The sequence below is a fragment of the Typopeltis vanoorti genome, chromosome 4, assembly GCF_054136105.1.
Source record: "Typopeltis vanoorti isolate ZY-2024b chromosome 4, IOZ_Tvanoo_1.0, whole genome shotgun sequence".
In the NCBI taxonomy this organism is placed as follows: Eukaryota; Metazoa; Arthropoda; class Arachnida; order Uropygi; family Thelyphonidae; genus Typopeltis; species Typopeltis vanoorti.
In genome coordinates, this window is record NC_143552.1 from 111,087,556 (window position 1) to 111,109,301 (window position 21,746).

At 36.0% G+C, this 21,746-nt stretch overlaps 1 protein-coding gene across 1 annotated transcript in view; it reads right to left on the reverse strand.

Annotated features, from left to right (window-relative positions):
- PolrMT (mitochondrial RNA polymerase) overlaps positions 1-21,746 on the reverse strand; it is a 603,530-nt gene that overhangs the window by 164,824 nt on the left and 416,960 nt on the right. The window contains exon 24 of the mRNA XM_090391417.1: positions 1,022-1,099. Coding sequence (XP_090247543.1) covers positions 1,022-1,099 — 78 coding nt within the window. The remainder of the gene's footprint in view (positions 1-1,021; positions 1,100-21,746) is intronic.

Genomic DNA, 21,746 nt, shown 5'->3' on the forward strand with positions numbered 1-21,746 from the left:
AGAACAATTTAAACAAAAAAAAAGATGACGTGCTGTTGAAACAGCGCACATCCCGTTCTCCTATCCTTCTCCTTCCCCTAAAATTTCTATGTTCACACCCATCCCAAAGTATTCTCTGCCCACCTTTAATAATTTAAAAAATATAGGAAAAAACCCGGGTTTTTCAGAAAAAAAAAAAAAAGTTCACATACCTCTTGCCTCACCAATAATTCTTCCACATCTCTCAAACCCCACTTTTCTGACCCCCCCCCTCTTTCCATTTAGGTCATACCTTCCTTCCTTCAACAATGAATGTACATCGCCATACACTGGGATGCCACTGAAAAAGAAGACAGCCAGCAACATCCCACAAAGGTATGTCTGATTTCTTCCTACATATTCTTCATATATCTGTCCATATCAAAATCAGTAATACTTTAAAATTTGAGTAAAAAGCCAATGACATTATAAAAAAGGGGGAACTCAAACAAAAATAGGCCATAAAAATAATATTTACTTAGAGGAGTAACATGGGAATTTTCCCAGAAATAATACCTATAAAAATGAAATTAAAAAAAAAAAATCAGTTATCATGAGAATAGTAAACAAGCATTATTTCCCATAAAGAGGATAACAGCAGTTCATCAGAGTGTTAAAATCAATAAAGGGCAATAATGCTTTGCAATAGGTCTGATTTATCTGAATTATGGGAAAAAGTGCTCATTCACTATGCTTGTCATGATTAATTTTTATGTTTTGTTTTAATTACTGTTATTTATAGTTATACCATTTAGTTTAGTTTAATTTTTTTTTTAATTTGCATTATGCTATCTGGAGTTTAGTATTAACTGGCTTACTGTTTTACTGAATCAATGACGCCACGCTATTTAATTTATTCTGTTATATGCGTGCGTGTGTGTGAGAGACAAATTTCTATTCTAATAATTTATAATAATACATTAGTTTTCATGTAAGTTATCCATATAGTTAATTTTTTCCTCTGTGTCAACTTGTTACTACTCTCAAAGAAACATTATCTTACTTTTCTTTTAATCAGTCCATCTAATGATTTTGCCAATTCACTGCCAGCTTCAGCATCCCTAGCTCTTTCTTCCTCTACCTAATGTGTATTAAAATATTTATTTATTTATTAATATAATTAATATAAGATAAATATTTATCTTAAAAAATAAATCTATTCTATATATATAAAAAGATAAGCAAAAATTTGAAACGTTTTTATGTCAAGTTTTTTGTCTCTTCATTGTTTTGAAACGTCCAACAATGTGTTTGCTTTAATGAGACAAACACATTGTTGTCTCATGTCATCAGAACCGAAGGAGAACCGGCTTACCAGCCCTGAACTCAGGGGATTGGGTGGCATGGGTGCCAGAGGGAGGGAGCCCCCCCCCCAGTATTTTATAAGAATGTGGATAATTAAATAATCTATGCAAATAAAAATGCCAGTGCACTTTGCCAATAAATATTCCACTTTCATGTTAATATTTTATTCATAACTGAAATTATGAAGTTGGAAATATGTATTTTTTTGTTGTTTTTCTTGCAATGATATGATTTTATCTCCACTTATTCTGATTACTAATTAAAACTTGCAAACAAACACTGCTAAAGTGGTTAAGTCATTATATTGAGTAACTGTAATGCTGAAGAGAACATTACTTGTAGGAATAAGGAAGTTATTTGTCCACTTTACAGCCTTTGATAAGGTCATTTTTGGACCCCTGCTATTCAGGCAGGGACCCTATATGCCCCTGTTTGCTATTCAGACAGGGGCATATAGGGTCCAAGGAGATGAGAGATGGTTGAAAAGAACCAGAAGAGAGAAACCAAGATGATATCAGACTTACGGAACTGTGTATATGAAAGGACAGATTGGGACATATAAATTGGTATGGGAATCTTGTAATATAGATACAAGTGAGATTTTGCAATATGTGTCACGTGGTGGAAGAACTCAGGATCATCCTTAGAAGCTGACTAAGGGTGTGTGTGTATGGTTAGAGAGTAAGCAAGGTTTTTCTTCTCATGTGTGTGAAGCGATTACTTTCTGATGTTGTATGCACATCTTCAGTGAATGCCTTCAAGGAGAGATATGACAGGTGTGACACAGAAGGTCCCATCTTTAATGATTTCTTAGACACCCTAGAGTCTTTAGACTCTAGGGTGTCTAAGGACTCATTAATACTAATGAATTGAGAGGCCAACCAAGTGGGTAGTAGTAGTAATAATAATAATAATTTATAGACCAAGAAAGAAACTTAACTAAACGGATGTCTAGCATAATTTAACAATACAGATAACTAAAAAATGAAGATTTGAGCCAATTTAATATTTTGAAAATCAAATTATTAGTTTTGAATACAGCTTATTACTTTTATACATAACTGGTAATAGATATATATACATATTCTTTTTTTATTTGATATCTGCACATCCAGTTCACAATTCCAAGTTGTTGTTTTTTTAAACTTGCCTGAAAGACTTTAAAAGTACATGTAACTCTTGTTATATGCAGGGTTTCCATTCTAGAGAATCATGTACATCAAAAACATGAGGCTTATAACATGGAATAATAGAGGTTGCATTCCCAAAGAAGTGAGATTCTCATCTTTCAAGATTAATAAAAAAATGCACCTATTTTTCATACATTAAGGCCTAAGAGCAGTAAATAAAATATTCAGTACATATAAGTATAAAATAAATAATTAATATAGTTCTTTATTTTCAAGATTAATACATCCTAACTACATCTTGATCACATCTTCTTTAGCTGGCATGATGATGGTTGAAGGCTGCTTGTTTCAAGAATCTCTCACTGGAAACCTGACTTGCAGTTTTCAGCTTATGATTGTAGACATCCTTATAACATTTAAGAATGTTTTCCATCTCCCCTTTCCCTTTAGAACTCCTCATGTGGCGAGAATCATGTTCATCAAAGAGTGCTATGTCATTGTCTATCAGCTTAAAAGCTTAAGACATGACCTTCGTTGTGAGAGTTTTCTCAGACTAAGACTCCACAGAACTTCACTCCTTACTAATGTGCTTTTCTATAGCCAGAAGATTTTCACTGCTTAGGGTGCAGAATTATTTACAGAGACAATGATGCATAGATCAATAAGGCAATAGGGACAGAAAATGGACACCGAGTACAACAGAGGACGGTATGAAACAAGGTGCATGCATGGAAGTTTCCACAACATAGTCTTTATGTACAGAAATGAAACCACGTGTATGTAAACATGCAGACAATAATAGCATGTACGAGGGTGGTCTGAAAAGTTCTCGGCCTCGACCATAGATGGCAATGTGAAATTGCAAGTCATTCTATCAAGTAGTTTGTTTTATATGGCTGTCTGAAACAAAAGTGTTGTCTGTATCCCTTGAAATGGATAAAATTGAGTATTGTGCAGTTATAAAATTCTTTGTAAAAGAAGGTTTAATGCCAAAGGAAATTCATTCGATGTTTCATAAGAGTTTATAGGCACTCTTCTCCTTCGTTTTCGACAATTAAGAAATGGACTGCCAAGTTTAAATGTGGGCGTACCAGCCTTGAAGATGATCCAAGTGAAGGATATCCAAAAAGTGTAACAACGTCAGCAATCATTGATCAAGTGCACGATTTGGTATTGGATGACCGGCGCGTCAAAGTGCGTGAAACTGCTGAGACTATAGGTATTTCAAAAGAACATGTAGGATATAATTTGCATGAAGAATCTTTGTGCAAGATGGGTGTCAAGCTTGCTCACAGCAGATCAAAAACGCACTCACATGAAAATCTCTGAACAGTGCTTGGAGTATAATAAATTTAGTTTAATCCTTTATCCAAGTGTAAGCAAACAAAGTTTGTGCCTGAAAATATCTTCAGGACTGAGGTAAGGTGGTTCATCCCTTGGCAACTCATAGCAAAGGTGGATCAAGCTCTCATCACTCCTTATCTCAGTATCTCCCATAATGCAAAGCACATCTCCTTGCGGACATGTATACTGCTATGCATTAAGGGAAGGGCCATTACCCAGACCAGTTTCGACCTTTATTGAGGTCTCGTCAGTGGGAGGTGGACTCAGAGTGGTGATACTAAGCCAGAAGCAATGGAGAGGTCATATTTGAGGTCAGAGTTGCCAAGGGATGTACCACCTTACCTCAGTCCTGTAGATATTTTCAGGCGCAAACTTTGTTTGCTTACACTTGGATAAAGGATTAAACTAAATTTATTATAGTCTAACCATGTGCAAAATAAACTTCCAAGTGCTTGGAGTGTTTTAACAAGAATAAAACTGATTCTGTGCATGGATTTATTACTATGGATGAGACATGGATTCACCATTACACACCAGAATCCAAACAGCAGTCAAAACAGTGGACAGAAGCCGGTTGTTCAGCACCAAAGAAGACAAAGTTGGTTCCATCATCAGGAAGGAGCATGGCATCGGTGTTTTGGGATGCTAAAGGCATTTTTTAATTAATTATCTTGAAAAGGGTAAAACAATAACTGGGGAATATTATTCCAATGTTTTAACCAGACTAGATGAAAAAAATTCTTGATAAAAGACCTGTTTTTTATCAGAAGAAAAAATCACCTTTCATTAGGATAATGCATCTGTCCACAAAGGTGTTTTGGCAATGGGAAAATTAAGGGATCTGCACTATGAATTGTTGGAACATCCACCCTATTCCCCAGATTTGGCTCCCTCTGATTTCTATCACTTCCCAAAACTAAATCTTCCTCACTGGTCAGTGTTTTTCTTCGAATCAAGAGGTGATTGCAGCTGTAGAGGAGTATTTTGCAGATCTTACTGAGAACCACTAAAGGGATGGGATAATGGTACTAGAGCATCACTGGAATAATTGTATTAGTCTTAAGGGAGATTATGTTGAAAAATAAAAATAATTTTGAAATTATAAATTCATTTTTTTCATTGTTAGGCTGAGAACTTTTCAGAGCACCTGTGTGTGTGTGTAAATATATATATATATATATATCATAATGCTAAATATGGGTATAGACAATGTGGATTTGTTTTAGTCTCATTATCTATCTAATATCCTCGTGAGGTCTATCTGGCCTTCTCTTTCAAATTGGTTTATACTTTATTAATTGTTTAGGATATCGGGTGGTGGCCATTCTGTTTACATGTTCTATCCAATTTTCTTTGTATTTGTTTAGTTTTTCTTCTATTGATTTTATTTTTAGTTGTTTTAAAATATCTTTGTTCCTTTTTTTTGTTTAATAATGTGTATTTTGCAGTTCTTCGCATGAATCTGATTTCACTTGTTTTTATTCTTTATATTGTTTATTTATTGATCAAATTTTGTTTCTATATAACAATGTAATTACTGCTAAAGTATTGTGTATTTTAAAGCATTGGAAAAGGAAGAACGATTGTATATGGAAGAATAATTTTTCAGAATGCTGATGGTACGAAAGTAGCTGAAGAAGATGTACTTGAATTACTAAGTGAACACCTTGCAAGGACATGTCATCCAGGTGAAGATATTGCAGTAACAAGAGAAACAAGATATATGAATTATTTACATGAAAACACAAGGCAAAAGTAAAATTGATTTGATTATAAGGCTGTATATTTCAGTTCTGAAATTTACAGACCATCTTCAGTGGGAAAAACAGTTGATACAAGGTAGAATGCACCCAATGGATTTATTTGAAATATAATAAGCCATGCAATGTTATATTTCCAGCAACATTATGTTATAACTGAGTAAAGGCTAATCATAACTATAAAAATAAAATAAATATATCATCATCAAATTCCTGACATGTACCCTCAAGAGATGTACAGGATATTATGATAATACTACATGAAAAACTTATATCATTACTAACTTCTTATCTCAATTTTCCTCCAAATAAATCTGTTATCTGTCAAGACTCCAAAATTATCAGATCTTATATTTCTGTCTTTTAAGGCACTTTTGCTGTATCAATCCACCTATATCTTGGTCTTCCTCTGTGTCTTTTTCCTCACAAACTTGCAGAGAACACTCTGCAAGTTTGTGATCTTTCCTCTTGCTAATCTTTCCTCTCCCATTCTGTTTAAGTGACCATACCACCTAGATTAGCTCTGCTAACACATTCCAGGATGTGAACTGTTAAGTTCTTTCCTAATATCCTTGTTTTTAATATGATACTGCCATTGATGCCATCTGTTCACACCCCTAATCTTTCTCAGGCCTCTCATATATGTGGTCTCTAGTCTTTCGTAAAGTTATTTCTAACCTAGCTGTGAGATCCACGAGTTAAAATTGGTCTGAACAGTGCAAGACTTTTATACCTCCAAACTTGAGCATTTCTGGTCAAATATCATCTACTCCAGCTACTTTTCCATATTTCAGGTTTTTGATGGCTTTTTCTACTTCAAGTATGGATATGTATTCCTGATTGTATGCCTTGAGTGTTTTTACTCCTGTGATATCAATGCTTGTTTCATTTAGCAATTTTTCAGAGTAATTACTCCTTACATCAAGGATATCTTTTTCTATAGTTTTCATGCCACCTCAATCATCTGTAATTCTTTTTTACAGCACTCTTTCCTCCATTTCTGAGCTTTTTCAACAACCTCCAGACTATTTTTCCATTTTCCTGATATTTATACTCTATGTTCTTACCAAAGTTGTCAAATGACTTTTGTTTTGTTTTGTTTTACACAGTGTTTATTACATTTGTCTCTGTATTCTCTAAGAGAAAAAGCTGGCTTATTCGCCAGGAACTTTCGATATGGTTTCTTCTTTTCCTTCATTTCCTTAACTTCCTGTATCCACCATGGAGTTCAGATTTTTCTATCCTTGCAGACAACCTCAATACATACCTTTCTGGTTGAATAAATCAATGTTTTCTTCAGCACTTGCCACTGAATCTCAAAGATTTGGTTCCTGTTCTCAAACTCTTTCGTTTTTTCTTGAATAATGTTTGTGTATTTTAGTCTACAGTTCACATCTGAGAAATGCTCAACTTTTATTCACTTTAAAACTTTCTTAGATGTTCTTCTGTTCAATAGGAAATTCAACTTTATCCTGTTCAAAACTAAATCGTGATCACTTCCAATTTCAAATCCTATATGTATGTATGTATATATATATATATCGGTGTTCATATTTACTCAGTAGATAATGTTATGAAAAATAAATTAGTTTGAATGACTATAATACAGAGAATAAAAAAGAATAAAGTTTAATGCTGAGATACTACTAGTTTTGTTGAAAAAATCAACTTCTTCAGGTATCAAAGACAAAGAATTATATAAAAAATAACAGAGACATTATAAAATTATATCAACAGATCTAATATAAAAGACCGTATTACAGTTTGAACAGGAATGCGTGCTGGAGTTCCAATTGAAGTTGACTACGTGCGTGAGCTATCACAAGAGCGTGAGTACTGAACAGTGGCAATGTGTGCATCAGAAAGATTGTAGCTAAGGCTGTTGTTTATATGGGATGAATCAAGGGATATTTCTTTAGATTCGAATGTCTTTCTTTCGAGCTCATCATAACACATGTGTACATTAGAAGTTTGCGACCAGTCTATGAGGTGTTGGTGGCCTTCATCCAAGTTAACAGAGAAGAGAATGTGGCTTGAGAGAGAGCTAGCTCTGGTCCTATTGTAGGATATGTCTCTTCTGTGTTCCTCAATACGTAAAAGGACAGATTTAGCCATCTGACCATAATATGGTTTACCATTCACACATGATCTTGTAGATACCTGGATACTGAAGAGGGGAATGTTTTACTTTAGGTCTACTTAGTATGGAGCGAAGTTTTGGGAAAGTAGTGAAACAAGTTCTAATGTTGAATTTCTTAAGAATTTTTGCCAGTTTAGGGGAGAGAAAGCTAATGTATTGCAAAGATATAAATGCTCTTGGGGAAGAAGAATCTTCAATAGTAGGTGAACGACGGTGAGAGATAAATTTATCAATCTTCTTAAGAGAGAAACCATTGTTGACAAAAGTCCTTTTTAGTAATAAATTCATTTTCAATCTCTGTTTCGTCTGTTAATAAAGATTTGGCTCGATGTGCCAGGGTTGAAATAATGCCAAATTTTTGCAGAGGATAGTGATGGGAAGAAGCATGAAGGTATCTGTCTCTGTGTGTGTGGGTTTTCTAAAAATAGAGATTTTGATATTATATATATATATATAGACTTTATAATATAATAATAACAGAATCACCTGATAGATGCAGCATCTTGTCTTGAGACCTTATGATTTCATAAAGTACCATACCATTCTTGGTTTTAATAGAAATTAAAATAAAAAAACATAATGAAGCATTATTCTAATCAGACTTTTCCATATGTTTGATAATGATAGGTAGTCATTCCGATTTAAGATCTGGCAGTGAAGCAAGGCTCCAGCACTCTCCTTAAATAAATGTTCATATCTGTATCGACAGTGATGTAGTAGCAATGTTTCAGACCAAAGAATGTTGTGGTCTGTGTCTATTCCATGTTGAGCTAATCTAGATTTATCAGATTTCTGTGGGAAATGGGAAATATACGATTGATGTTCTTGTATTCTCTTTTCTATTGAGCATCCAGTTTGTCCAAAGTAGGATAGAAGACAGTCACAAGGAACTTGCTATACACCTGGGAGAGACATTGGAGAGCATTTATCTTTTGAAGAGGGGAAATAAGTTAAGAGTTTATTGATAGGTATAAAAGTAGCCACTAAATCATATTTCTTCAGAATTCTCGAAATCAGTTCAGAATGCCTGAGATGTATTGGTTTGGTACTCCATGTACTCTGTCCTTGTTGTTTAAGTTAGGTTTGTAGGAGTCAAACAGATGCAAATGTTATGTAGTCCTTTCTGAGAAGCCATTTAATTTCATATATTGTTTGATATTAGAAAGTTCTTCATGTAATTGATGAGAAGTAGAACAATTAGTCTTAGCTTGTCAAATTAAAGATTTTATAATTCCTGTCTTTTGAGAAGGATGATGGGCAGATTGCTGAAGAATGTAGCATCCAGGGAAAGTAGGCTTCAGATACACTGATGTGGTCAAATCACCAGATGGTGAACAGATGAGAATGTCTAGAAAAGATAATTTGTTGTCTCTTTCAATTTCCATAGTGAATTTGATATGAGGATGTGAAGAATTTATAGTAGCTAAAAATGTCGGTAAAGTTTCTTTACTGTGAAGCCACACAGCAAAAATTGTTATCAATATACCAAATCCAAAATGAAGATTGAGGGTGTATGGATGAAAAAAGATGTCTTCTAGATGATCTAAATCAGCATTTCCCAAATGGTGGGTCACAACCTGGCACCGGGTCGCGAAAGCCAAATGCCGGCTCGTCTAAAAAACTCTTGAAAATCTAGGAGTTTCATTTTTGGGATTTCTTTTTTTCACAAAACTCTAAAATACAAGTAAATAGCGTTTAATCGGGACTAATGAATAAATAATTTAATTAATAGAGACAAAAAACATGCCCCGTCCATGTTGCTATTTCACAGTCTCTTTGTTCGCGGTAAAGTAGCTCAACTAATAGCGAGGCTACGCAGTGGCAACCGTGGCACCAGCCGAATCGTTTGGCGGTCTGGCGGAGACAGAATTGCCGGATTCAGATATTGAATCTATAACTGAACTGTCATGTGATACAGCACTCAACGACATCTTCAACACAATACCACTGATTGATTTTTGGCTGTCTTGCCATCAGGAGTACCCAGTTTTAGCAGAAAAAGCGATAAAATTTCTAATGCCTTTTATCACCTATAAGTGCGAAACAGGCTTTTCAACACTGGTTTTTCTAAAAAATAAATATAGAAACTGATTGGAAGTCAAACTGGATTTAAGAATAAAGTTATCTTTTCCTCCAAACCTGAAGTTTCTAGTTAACAAATAACATCACACTTCTCATTAATAAATTACTTGGCTTTAGTTTAATTTCTTTATATTTTTGTAAGAGTAAATGCTTCTTTATTATAATAATACATACATACATACATACATCTTCAAAGCCCACCTTTCCTAATTGGGTTGGGGGGGGCAGCACTTGCAAGAGGAACTTCCAATGGTCATGATCCTTCGCCACCAAGCTCAGGTGGGACTCCCAAATGTATCCACCCAAGGTTTTGGATATAATCTATCCAGCGAGTCCTTGGCCTTCCATGTGGCCTCCCACCCTATGGCTTGGCAAAGAAGGCCTGCTGGGGGAGCCTTTCTTGTGGCCTGACCAGATGCCCGTACCAATGTAGCTGTGATATCTCGACACGGAGAAGCAACGGTTGAGTATTGAGGGTTTCCCGAATTGCAGAGCTTCTGACTCTGTCAAGTCTTGTCAGCCACGCAACCCCTTGAAGGAACCTCATTTCAGCCGCTTGGATTCGTGTCTGCATTCTTTCAGTCATTACCCAACTCTCATGACCATAGGTGAGGATGGGGACATAAGACTGTATTGAAGACAGACAGCTTTGCCTTCTGGCTTAACTCCTGCTTCAATACTACCAAATGGCCAAGCTCCCACAATATTGCACTTGCTGAGTTAAGCAAGTGCAATCCGAGTATCTAGCTGTACATCCCACTTTCCATCAGTCATGAATATGGACCCAAGGTTTTTAAACTTCTCCACCTGCCTCAGTGGGACTCCACTCACATGTAGAGTGCACTGGGATGGTTGTCTTGAAACCACAAATGTTTTGATTTTGGCCACACTGATCTTCATTCCAGCTTCTGCACACACAGCTACAAACCTTTCCAGGGTCTGCTGGAGGTCATCTATGGAAGAGCTAAACAGAACTAGGTCATCTGCAAAAAGCAGACATCAAATGCTACATCTTCCAATTCTGACACACTCACTACCTCAGTTGTGCCTATCAATCTAGTCCATAAATATTATGAAAATGAAGGGTGACAGAACACACCCTTGGCGGAGGCCAACGGAGACTGTGAAAGGTTCTGACTTTGTGCTGTTTACCCTGACACAAAAATCTGGGCATTCATACAAGGACTCCATACTCCTATACTACTTGCCAAAGCTTATCCCAAGGAACCCAGTCATATGCCTTCTCCAAGTCCACAAAACATGTGTAGACATTCTTGGCATATTCCAAGATTTCTTGAAGACTTGCCTTAAAGTGAAGATTTGGTCAGTTGGGCTTCTACCAGGATGAAAGCCACATTGTTCTTCCTGTAATTTTGACTCAACTATGCTCCTGCACCTTCTTTCCAAGCACCTAGCATATACTTTCCCAGACAGGCTGAGCAGAGAGAGAGAGATGCCATGATAATTGCTGTTTTCTGGCCAAATTTCATCATCACCAGCAGCCTTGCCCAATTTTAGCAATTTTATTGCTAAATGGACCTCTTCTGCTGTGAGACTAGTCATTGCCCCGATCTGCACCTCTTAGATGTCCACAAATGCTGGGTCACCTGGGTTAAGAAGGCTCTCAAAGTATTCCCTCCATCTGTGGAAGATATCCTTCTCGGTTGTTAAAAGTGCACCATCAGAGGCCTTAACTGCCCTTGCTATTTCCTCCCTCGAAGGTGGTGGATGATCTGCCAGAATACTTTGTTTGCATTTGCATATGATGAGTCTTAATCTTTCTCCAAAGGATTATAATAATATTATATAATAATAATAATAATAAATGAAACTCTATGAACATTCAAATCTGTTTTATTTTGTCTATTGGCCATAAAAATTTTAGTGGGTCATTAAGATGAAGTATTAAAATAACCAGGCCACAGGGAAAACAGTTTGGGAAACCTTGCTCTAAATAAAAGTTGACAGGGGAGAGTGGACTTCAAATAGCAGTTACTTTCACTTGGTTATAAAATTTGTTTTGACAAACAAAGTATCCAGAATGCATCACAAATTTGAATAGTTTTACTATATCTTGTGGGAATGTTTCCGAAAGTAGCTGCAATGTCTCCTTGGGAGGCATTCATAAATACGGATTCTATATCAAACCATAAGATTAGTGGATTGTGTGGAAACATTTTTCAATTTGTCAAGGAAATCTGAAGAATTTTTATAACGAGTGAAACTTGCCAATATGTGATTTCAGTAGATTTGCTAAATATTTGGCTAAGAGATATGTATGAGAATCAATACAGTCTACAATTGGACAGAGAGGAGTGTCTTTTTTATGGATCTTTGGTAAACCATAGAACCTAGGTGTTCTTAGAAAATAAGATTTTAGCTTTTCTATGGTGATTGCATCCAGACCTATACCTTCGTCTAGAAGGGAATTTAATTTCTTAAGTTGCCTGTTGGTGGTTATGATCCATTTCCTGGTAAGTTGGAATGATCTCATAGTAAAAGAGAAATTTTTGTTTTGTAATTTGCCAGATCCATGACTACTATAGCTTTCCCCCTTGCCTGCTTTGGTGATAATAAGGTGACTGTTGACTCTTAAGGAATGTAAAGCTTTTTTTTTTTTGGATGGTGAAATGGTAGTGGTGGTCGAAGCTCGGATTTAAATAGGATGGAAGAAACTTCTAAGTGAAAATTATTAGCATCTTTACTGGAAAGGCTAAATAAGTTTTTTTAGATGCTAAAAAGGAAATCTAAATAGGGTATCTATTGTTTGGAAGTATGGAGAAACCAGTGAAGATGCTAATAATCTCTGCTAAATCTGGATTGGCTCAATTGTTTCACCATCCGAACTTGAATCAGAAAGACTGCCTATCATTATCAAAAATATGGGAAAGTCTGATTACAATAATGCATCATTAAGCTTTTTTTTTATACATATATGCTTACTATTAAAACCAAGAATAGTATTTTATGAAGTCATAAGTTCTCCAGAAACTAACAAGATGCTGTATCTATCGGATGATCTGTAGAGTATGACATTATAAATATATATAAATATATTTTTTAATTTTTTTTATTATTATTACTTACCAAATAATAAGTATAGGATGTTACTTTCAGGCAATAAAGATCAAGGGAAAGGAAGCAGTAGCAATAGCATTCGACACCAAACATGAAGATAAACTTCTTAATTGGAAGGCAGTTTCAAGTAGAGTTATGTAGGCAAACTTCAAAATGGGGACATGGACAATGAAACATTTGTGCCTATGGTCCCACAGAAGGTTCTCTAAGGAAGAAGTGGAGGAATTTTTTGAGTCATTAGAACAGGCAGCTGACAAAGAAAATGGAAAAGTCTACAAAATTCCCTGACTAAATTGAATAACTGTTGTAATAGATATGATATGAAGGTCAGCAATAATAACACAAAGACAATGAAAATAGGCAGAAGCACTGAAAATATCAACTACATTGTGAATGGAGAACCTATAGAACAAGTAAAATATTTGAGCTACTTAGGCACGATTTTTAGTGAAGGTGGTAAATTAAATATGAAATTAGACAACAGAATCAACAAGCTGGTATGGTAGGAAGTCAACTGAATAAATTTATATGGAATAATTGGTCAAAAGACTAAATTAGCTGTATACAACATGGTGTCCAAACCAATTTTAACTTATGGATCTGAGAGATGGGTTAGAAGTAAAACACTTGACCAAAGACTGCAGATGTGAGAGTCCTGAGAAAGATTAGGGGCATGAACAGATGGCATCAATGTTGTTTTTAGTCCATTGAAGAATTTCTAGATATGACTGTGGAACTGTAGAACTGCTTTGGCAATCTGGAGTAGAGCTTTTCTCTAGGGTTATTGTCAATTTTCTGTAGAGCAGCAGCAATTGCAGGACAAGAATAGATATGGCTTCTGACCATTTCAAATTTTCCCAAAATATTTTTGTATGTCTCACAATCATTTCCCACTCAGCTATTTAGATCCCCAACAAGGACCAACCTTTCCTTTTTCATTGTGTCAGTTGCTTTCTCTAAAGTATAAAAAAAATTCCTCCACGTCAACCTTAGTAGAACCTTCTGTGGGGCCATAGGCACAAATAAGTCTCATTGTCCAGTTCCCCATTCTCATATTTGCCCACATCACTCTACTTGAGACTGCCTGCTATTCAAGAAGATTAGCCTCGTATTTAGTGTTGAATACTATGGTTACTCCTTCTTTTCCTTGATTGCTCATTGAATGATGATTTAACAGTGATTATGCGATCACTTATTCAGATAACTTCCACAACATGCTCCTTTAGTTCACTGTTGATTGCAAAACACCAATTCTGCTACAATTTGCTACCGTGCCATGGTAGATGAGTTTATATACATTTCCAATATTCCTTGATTTGGATCTCCTCCATTTTGTTGCTTGAATACAACAGAGGTTGATGCATCTTTGATTTAAAACGTTGACTAATTCAGCACTGCATCTGGTTATTGTACCCACATTCCAGGTTGATATCTGAATTTTTATTATCTGTTGGTGGGCCCAATTGACTGCTCTGTCACTTTGTGGTTACTCACTAGCATTTCTTGCATCTTCATAATTTCTGTTGCTTGAGGGGGGAAGCCCTAGCATTTTTATTTGACCATTTTCTTATACTTTTCATGACTGGGAGTTTTAGATAATGGCTTTAGTTTTACAGGTGGTTGCCACCTAATGCGAAGGGCTCACTGGGGCTAAGGAATGCCGCCATTGACTTGTGGGTTCTTCCACCGCCATCCTCTATGTATCATCCTGCCGTCTTCTGCTGATCCAGATCTAAGAATATGTCCTAGTGGCTTGGGAGCAGTTGAGATTAAGACAAGTGAAACAGAAAAGTTTCACCCCTAGCCCTTGAATACTCTAATAGCACTGGGAGGAAGGAGCAAGAAAAAAAACAGAGAAAGAAGAGTAGGGACTAGTCTACATGTAATACTAAAGACCAATTAATATATTGTGAGTGGTTGTTAAAGTATTGGAAAAGTTGGTGAAAGGTAAAATACAACAATGGGTGGATAGGGATGCTATACTCTATATGGGTAGTATGGCTTTGTAAAGGGTAGGTCCTGTCTAAGTAACGTATTCACATTTTATGATAAACTGACGTCAGAATTGGATAAAGGTAATCACCATGATAATGCTCTACTTTGCCAAGACATTTGACAGAATAGCAAATGGAACAATATTACAAATAAACTGGAGAGGATAGGAATGGATATGAGGCTAGTAGCATGGATAGGGTTGATGGACAGACACCAGAGAGTAGTATATGGTGGGGTGGAGTCTAGAAGAATGATGGTAACTAGTGGAGTACCTCAGGGTTCAGTATTAGGGTCACTACTCTTTAATTTGTATACCAATGACATAGGGAAAGATTTAAGAGGGAATATGCAGTTGTTTGCTGATGATGCAAAACTGGGGAAAGCAACAGTTGAGAAAGGTGATGTAGATATCCTGCAGGATGATTTAAATAAATTGGAATAAAATACAATGATTTAAATAAAATAAAAAATAAATAAAAACAATTCCAGTTTGGGTTGAAAAGGTTGCATATGATGTATCACATTGATAGTATTGGTTTGCAGGAAATTGATGAGGCTAAAGACCTGGGGATAATGGTGGACAAAGAGTTAAAATTCAGAGGGCATATTACAAAATTTTATAAAATAAAACTCAAGAAATTACTTGGATGTTGAAAAACACACTAACAAGTAAAGATAAGGAAGTTATTATCTCTCTTTATAAGGCTATGATTCAGCCATATCTTGACTACTGTGCACAGATTTGGTCACCTGGGTTTCTTGAGGACCAGGAGGTGGTCGAAAAGATTCAGAGATGAGTGACCAAAATGGTGACAGGTCTGTGGAATATTCCCTACGAGGACAATTGGAAATTGAAGGTTTGTGGGTTACCAAGTTTAGTTGACAGGCGGAAAAGGGGGAACATGATAGAAACTTTTAACATATTAAAGGGGTTTTATAAAAATCGATAGAAGAGAAATTTTTCAATATATGACAAATAGTCAGAAAATTAGGGGCCATCCATGGAAGTTGTGTAAGAGTGAGGCTAGCAAGGGTGTGAGGACCAGATTTTTTGCATGAAGAGTGGTAAGTGAGTGGAATGGATTATCAGAATTGGTTGTGAGTTCCCTGATGGTGAATAGATTCAAGAAGAGGTATGATAGGATTTATGTGTATCATGGTTGATATGGGTCTCCCGCGATGAGTCTCTGGACTTCATGGAGATGCCGTAAATAGTAATAATAATAATATAACATGCATACATTACTTGAAGTAAGGTATGGTCCAACATCAGGTACCTTAGGTTACTACTACCATACTCACAACAGTGAGCCCTTGAGGAATATTCTGGTCTCTATAGCTAAGTGCTGAAATATTTCCTTTGCACCAATCGTATAGAACCATCAAACCATGAACTTATGTTTTTCTATCCTATGCTTCTTTTCTGCCTATGAACCATTTTCTGCAACCTACAAACACTCAACCTATCCTCATAAGGAGCATTCCACAGGCTGCTCTCCTTCTTGATCACTCACTTCTGAATCTTCTCCATCACTTCCTCATCCCTAAGAAACCAAGGTGGCTAGACCCATGCACAGCAATCCAGATATGGCCCTTTCAGATTCTTATAAAGAGAAATGATAACTTCATTATGTCGACATGAAAGGGTAAATGAGTATTTGGGCTTAGGTGCTGGTTTATACTCTCCTTCTTTACTCTTGTAAGGAACCACTTCCTCCTCTCTCTATTCCAGGTGTTTACAAGGTTCCTTGTTCTTGCAATTTATCATGTCAGGCTCAAACAGGGAGATCTGCTAACATCCACCCAGAAGAACACAAAAAATACATCCACCATCACAACTATGGTCAGTCAGATCTAGCAGACCATGCCTTGGATACCTTGCACAGAATCAGATGGGTTAGAATCAGTAGCAGATTTAATAAACTAGCCTAATCTTAATAAATATGGTTGTACTAAACTTCCAAAGATTTGGGAAACTTTAATTCTTAGGCCTTCTGCATATCATCTAAGGATGGCCAACAACATCCATAGAGGGAGCTCCTCATAAGACTTTAGTCTTCATTTAGTCTAATTTCATTTCTTCCACTTTTTATTTGTGTATTATTAAAATATTAACATTGTATTCCTGAAGATGTCTCAGTGACAGAGATGAAATACTGAAATGATTAAACCTGCTGTTTAATTATTTTTCTTTGTGCTGTAATTATTCCATTAAACTGTATCATATGAGTACATGTCAGTATGTTCTTCAGTAACCAAGTAAAGTAATATAATAAGCTACCTTTGCCACTTCTTCAATATGTCCACAAAACATCAACCAAGTTCCTGGGGTACAGCTGCATAAAAACAGAATGCAGATTTGTAATCTTTTTATTCCAAAATACTTAATTTGCCACATTAAACAAGTACCCATTATCTTTTGACTATACTATCATCCTATTTAAATCATCCAGCAAGTGTCTTGATTATTAGCAGTGCCTTATGTCTGGAAGAAACAACTTAATATTTCTCTTCAAATAATTTCCTACATAATTAATGTTTAAATTAAAGTGCAGTGGTCTACTTCTTCAAGATGGCCCTGCAGCACTTCTATTCATCTGTCTTCTCCTGGATTCTGCTCCTCCATATACTACTCTATGGTATCTGTCTGTCAGCCATTTTTGTGCTCACATTCATCAGTTTCATATTCATCTCCATTCCTTCCTTCCTTCTGAGTAACAGAGATCTATGTGGCATCCTGTCAAATACCTTATCAAATACAGATGTATCATTGTGCAATTATTTCCTTTATTCAACAAAGCCATCACTCTATTATAAAAAGTTGGTAAACTGCACAGGCCTAATTAATAATGGCATACCGTTAACACAAAGTATCGTATTCTTATTCATTCGTTCCTGTTTTTGACTAACTTTTCCAATACCTTTACTACTGCATAAAACAATAAGTGGAAGAAATGAAATTAAACTAAATGAAGACTAAAGGATGAGATCTGTCCATGACCATGGTAGCCAAACTGACTACAGGGTAAGAGTGATCATTCAGTATTGACCTGAGAGGCTACCTGAGCTGAAACCAAGTTAAACGCATTATCAAAGGCAATGTCTGCCTCTGATGAGGCGTTTGAAAGATCTTCTCATCTTATGACCATGGTTAGCAAAACTGACTACAATTGGATAAGAGTGAGTATGCAGTATCGACTTGGGATGATGCCAACCTATGGAATTTTTGGTTAAGAGGTGTATGTGGACCAACAGGGCAGATGATTATGAAAAGGTTAGGATGCAACTCAAAATAGTGGCATGAACAGAATCTGCAAGGGAAGGATGTTAGTAGTGGATGGAGATGGTCAAGGAGTACCTGAAAGAAGCAGTATTAGACTGTATACCCAAGGTCTAATAAATCAGGTAAGAGTTAGAGAGAGAGAATGTTGTGAGGGGTGTATAAGAACAAAGGTGACCAGCATGGTAAAGAGGGCAAAATCAGATTATGAGAAGAAATTAGCTGAGAAGGCTAAAGGAAATCTCAAAGAAACTTTTGCTATGCAGCAAGTAAAAGGAAGAATGACTATGGAAGGATAACTTTAGTTAGTACTGATGGCAGTGATATGAGAGGAACAGACAAAATAGTTGAGTTAGTGAGTGACCCCTTTGAAAGGATCTATCATCCATGATGAGAATATTGCTATAACAGGCATGACAGGAACTGATGTGAGAACAGAAGATGATGAATTGGAAATACCTAAGGTTTTGCAGAATCTTGGTATACAGATATGGCTATGAGATTAGATAGGATATCAGCCTGTATGTTATGAGAACGTGAAAATGAATTGACATTACCTCTGATGAGGCATTTAACTTAGTCTCAGCTCGGGCAGCCTCTCAGATCAATACTGCATGATCACTCTTACCCAATTGTAGTCAATCTGGTTACCATGGTCATGGACAGATCTCATCACATGCTGTTTCAAAAAGGTGAATAAGTTCAATTTCCTTCCGACCATGTAATTTCCTCCTTTCAATCTACAGCTCCATAGATGAAGTATTCCATAGTAATTAACTGACTTATACTCATTCTGATAATCTGTCAACACATCTTTCATATCATCCTTGTGAACCCCTGGACTACAACAACTGTATATTTTGTCCTGTCGGCCTCTATTTCACACAAGGATGCATCAAATGAACTGCTATCCACACCCCCCATCTTCCTAATTTCCTACTCTTTTTGCTTGCAGTTCATCTGCTATCATCAGCAGTATACCTAAAATGTAAGACTTTACTATTAAGGGAACAAGCAAACTGAAGGAAAAGATATAAAAAAAAATGGTGGGGGGGGGAGTTCATTTTAAAAAACAATCTGATTTTGGAATTGTAGTAAATGCAATCAAGTATTCACTAGATATGGGACAATCTATCTTGTGCTATGCTTGATCATGAGGCAAAGCATGAGAATTTCTATTACTTCCTGTTTCAGAACACGGTGGACACATCACAAATAATGGGAGTGTGTATTTTCATCAAAATCAAATAGAAGGGAAAATGAATTCCCAGATCTTCACTTTACGACAAATAGTGGAGAAATCATGGGAATATAACAAAGATCTGTATTTAAGTTTTGTCGATCTGGAAAAGACATATGACATGGTACCAAGAGAGAAGCTATTCAATACGCTATAGTTATATGGTGTCAATGGGACATTATATCATGCAATACTTAGTCTTTATGTGAGTTGTAAGTAAGCAGTTAGAATTGAAAGAAGTACAGGAAGATGGTTTAATGTTAAATCTGGTGTGAGACAAGGATGTACATTATCCCTTCTGTTATTCATTATCTATATGGATCACATTATGAAGGAAAGTGGCATTAAACATGATATCAAAACATGATACAACAACTGTATATTTTGTCCTGTTGGCCTCTATTTCACACAAGGATGCATCAAATGAACTGCTATCCATGTTAATGTCAGCTCTTTGCTTTATGTGGATGATGTTATACTTCTAAATAAATCCGCTAGAAGTCTGCAAGATTCCCTGACTAAATTGAATGACTGTTGAAATAGATATGGTATGAAGGTCAGCAATAAAAAGACAAAGACAATGAAAATAGGCAGAATCGTTGAAAATGTCAACTGCGTTGTGAATGGAGAATCTGTGGAACAAGTAAAACATTTCAGCTACTTAGGCATGATTTTTAGTGACGATAGTAAATTAAATATGGAAATAGACAACAGAATCAACAAAGCTGGTATGGTAGGAAGTCAATTGAATAAATTCATATGGAATAAGAGAGAAATTAGTTGGAACACTAAATTAGCTGTATACAAGACACTGTTCAAACCAGTTTTAACTTATGGATCTAAATGCTGGGTCAGAAGCAAAACACTTGACCAAAGACTAGAGATCGCAGATATGAGAGTCCTGAGAAAGATTAGGGGCGTGAACAGATGGCATCAATGGAAATATCATATTAAAAATAAGGATATTCGGAAAGAACTTGACATTTGTCAGCATCCAGGAATGTGTTAGCAGAGCTAATCTCAGGTGGTATGGTCATTTAAGTAGAATGGGCAAGGAAAGATTAGCAAAACAAATGTTCTCTGCCAGGTTGGCAGGAAAACGACCCAGAGGAAGACCAAGATATAGGTGGATTGATACTGTACAAAGTTCCTTAGATGATAGAAATATAAGATCTGATAATGTTGGAGTCTTGACAAGTAACAGACAAATTTGGAGTCAAATTGTAGATACAAAGTTAGTAATGATGTAATTTTTTTCATGTAGTACTATCATATCCTGTACACCCCTTGAGGGTACATGGCAGGAATTTGATGATGATGATGATGAATATATTTCAGGATATATTAAAGACCAATAATATGGAAATTCTATACTGAATATATTTAAATTATTAAAATGTGAATCTAGAATTATTTGTGAACCCACATTCATTAGATATGAACTATTTGCCAATGACTAGCACGTTTAAGGAGAAAAAGATTAGGGGTGAACAGAAATACATTCATTACAGATAAATGAATTACCAATAATTTACACTTTTGGTATTATGTGTGTTCACTAAGTTACTATGGGGGTAGAATTAATTACATGGCATCCTAAAATCTCTAGACATAAATGTTCACATTTATGACTGACATAAAGAAATGAGAATAAATAAAATCTAAATAATAATAATTTAAAAAAAAATGTGTGAAGAAGAAAAGAGATTTGTTGTAAAATATAAAGAACTAACCAATTATAAACAGCAGTAGTAGATATACTGGTAACTTAGTACTGCAATGAATATGACCCTGTACAGTTGAAAATGAGCCTCTGTAGTAGCTGTCAGCATAGACGAAGCCCTTTGGTCAGAAAGACATGGGTTTGATTCCTGTCAGTGACGTGAGAAACCTTTATCTGGTTTCTTTTGATGAAAGGTGAGTTAGCTGGTCCCATATGGAGGTAGGGGATTTTTTCACCCCTCAAACTTGGGAATTTTGTCCCCCAGAACAGGCAAACTGGCCCAGTACACACAGATTATAGTCATGAATACGTCCCAGCCATATGGTGGTCCCGAGCCTGGATAAAATTGGGAGAGTTGGGGAAAGCAACGGTGAACTACCCTGCAAAAATTTCACCAGGAACACTTTGTGGGCAATGCCTAGAAAGTCACCTAGGGTTGGAAACAACTGAAGGGAAAAACCACCACAGCTGAAAATATTCCCCCTTATATTGCACTGATGCAAGCAAAAAATTAGAAATGTTATTGTAGCAGTAAATACAGTACACAGACTATGTCTATGTGTATGTGTATTTAGTGACAATTAGAAACAACTGGAATGAGGATGACATGTATGGTGAAAAATGTCTTTCCCACAGATATAAACCAAACAA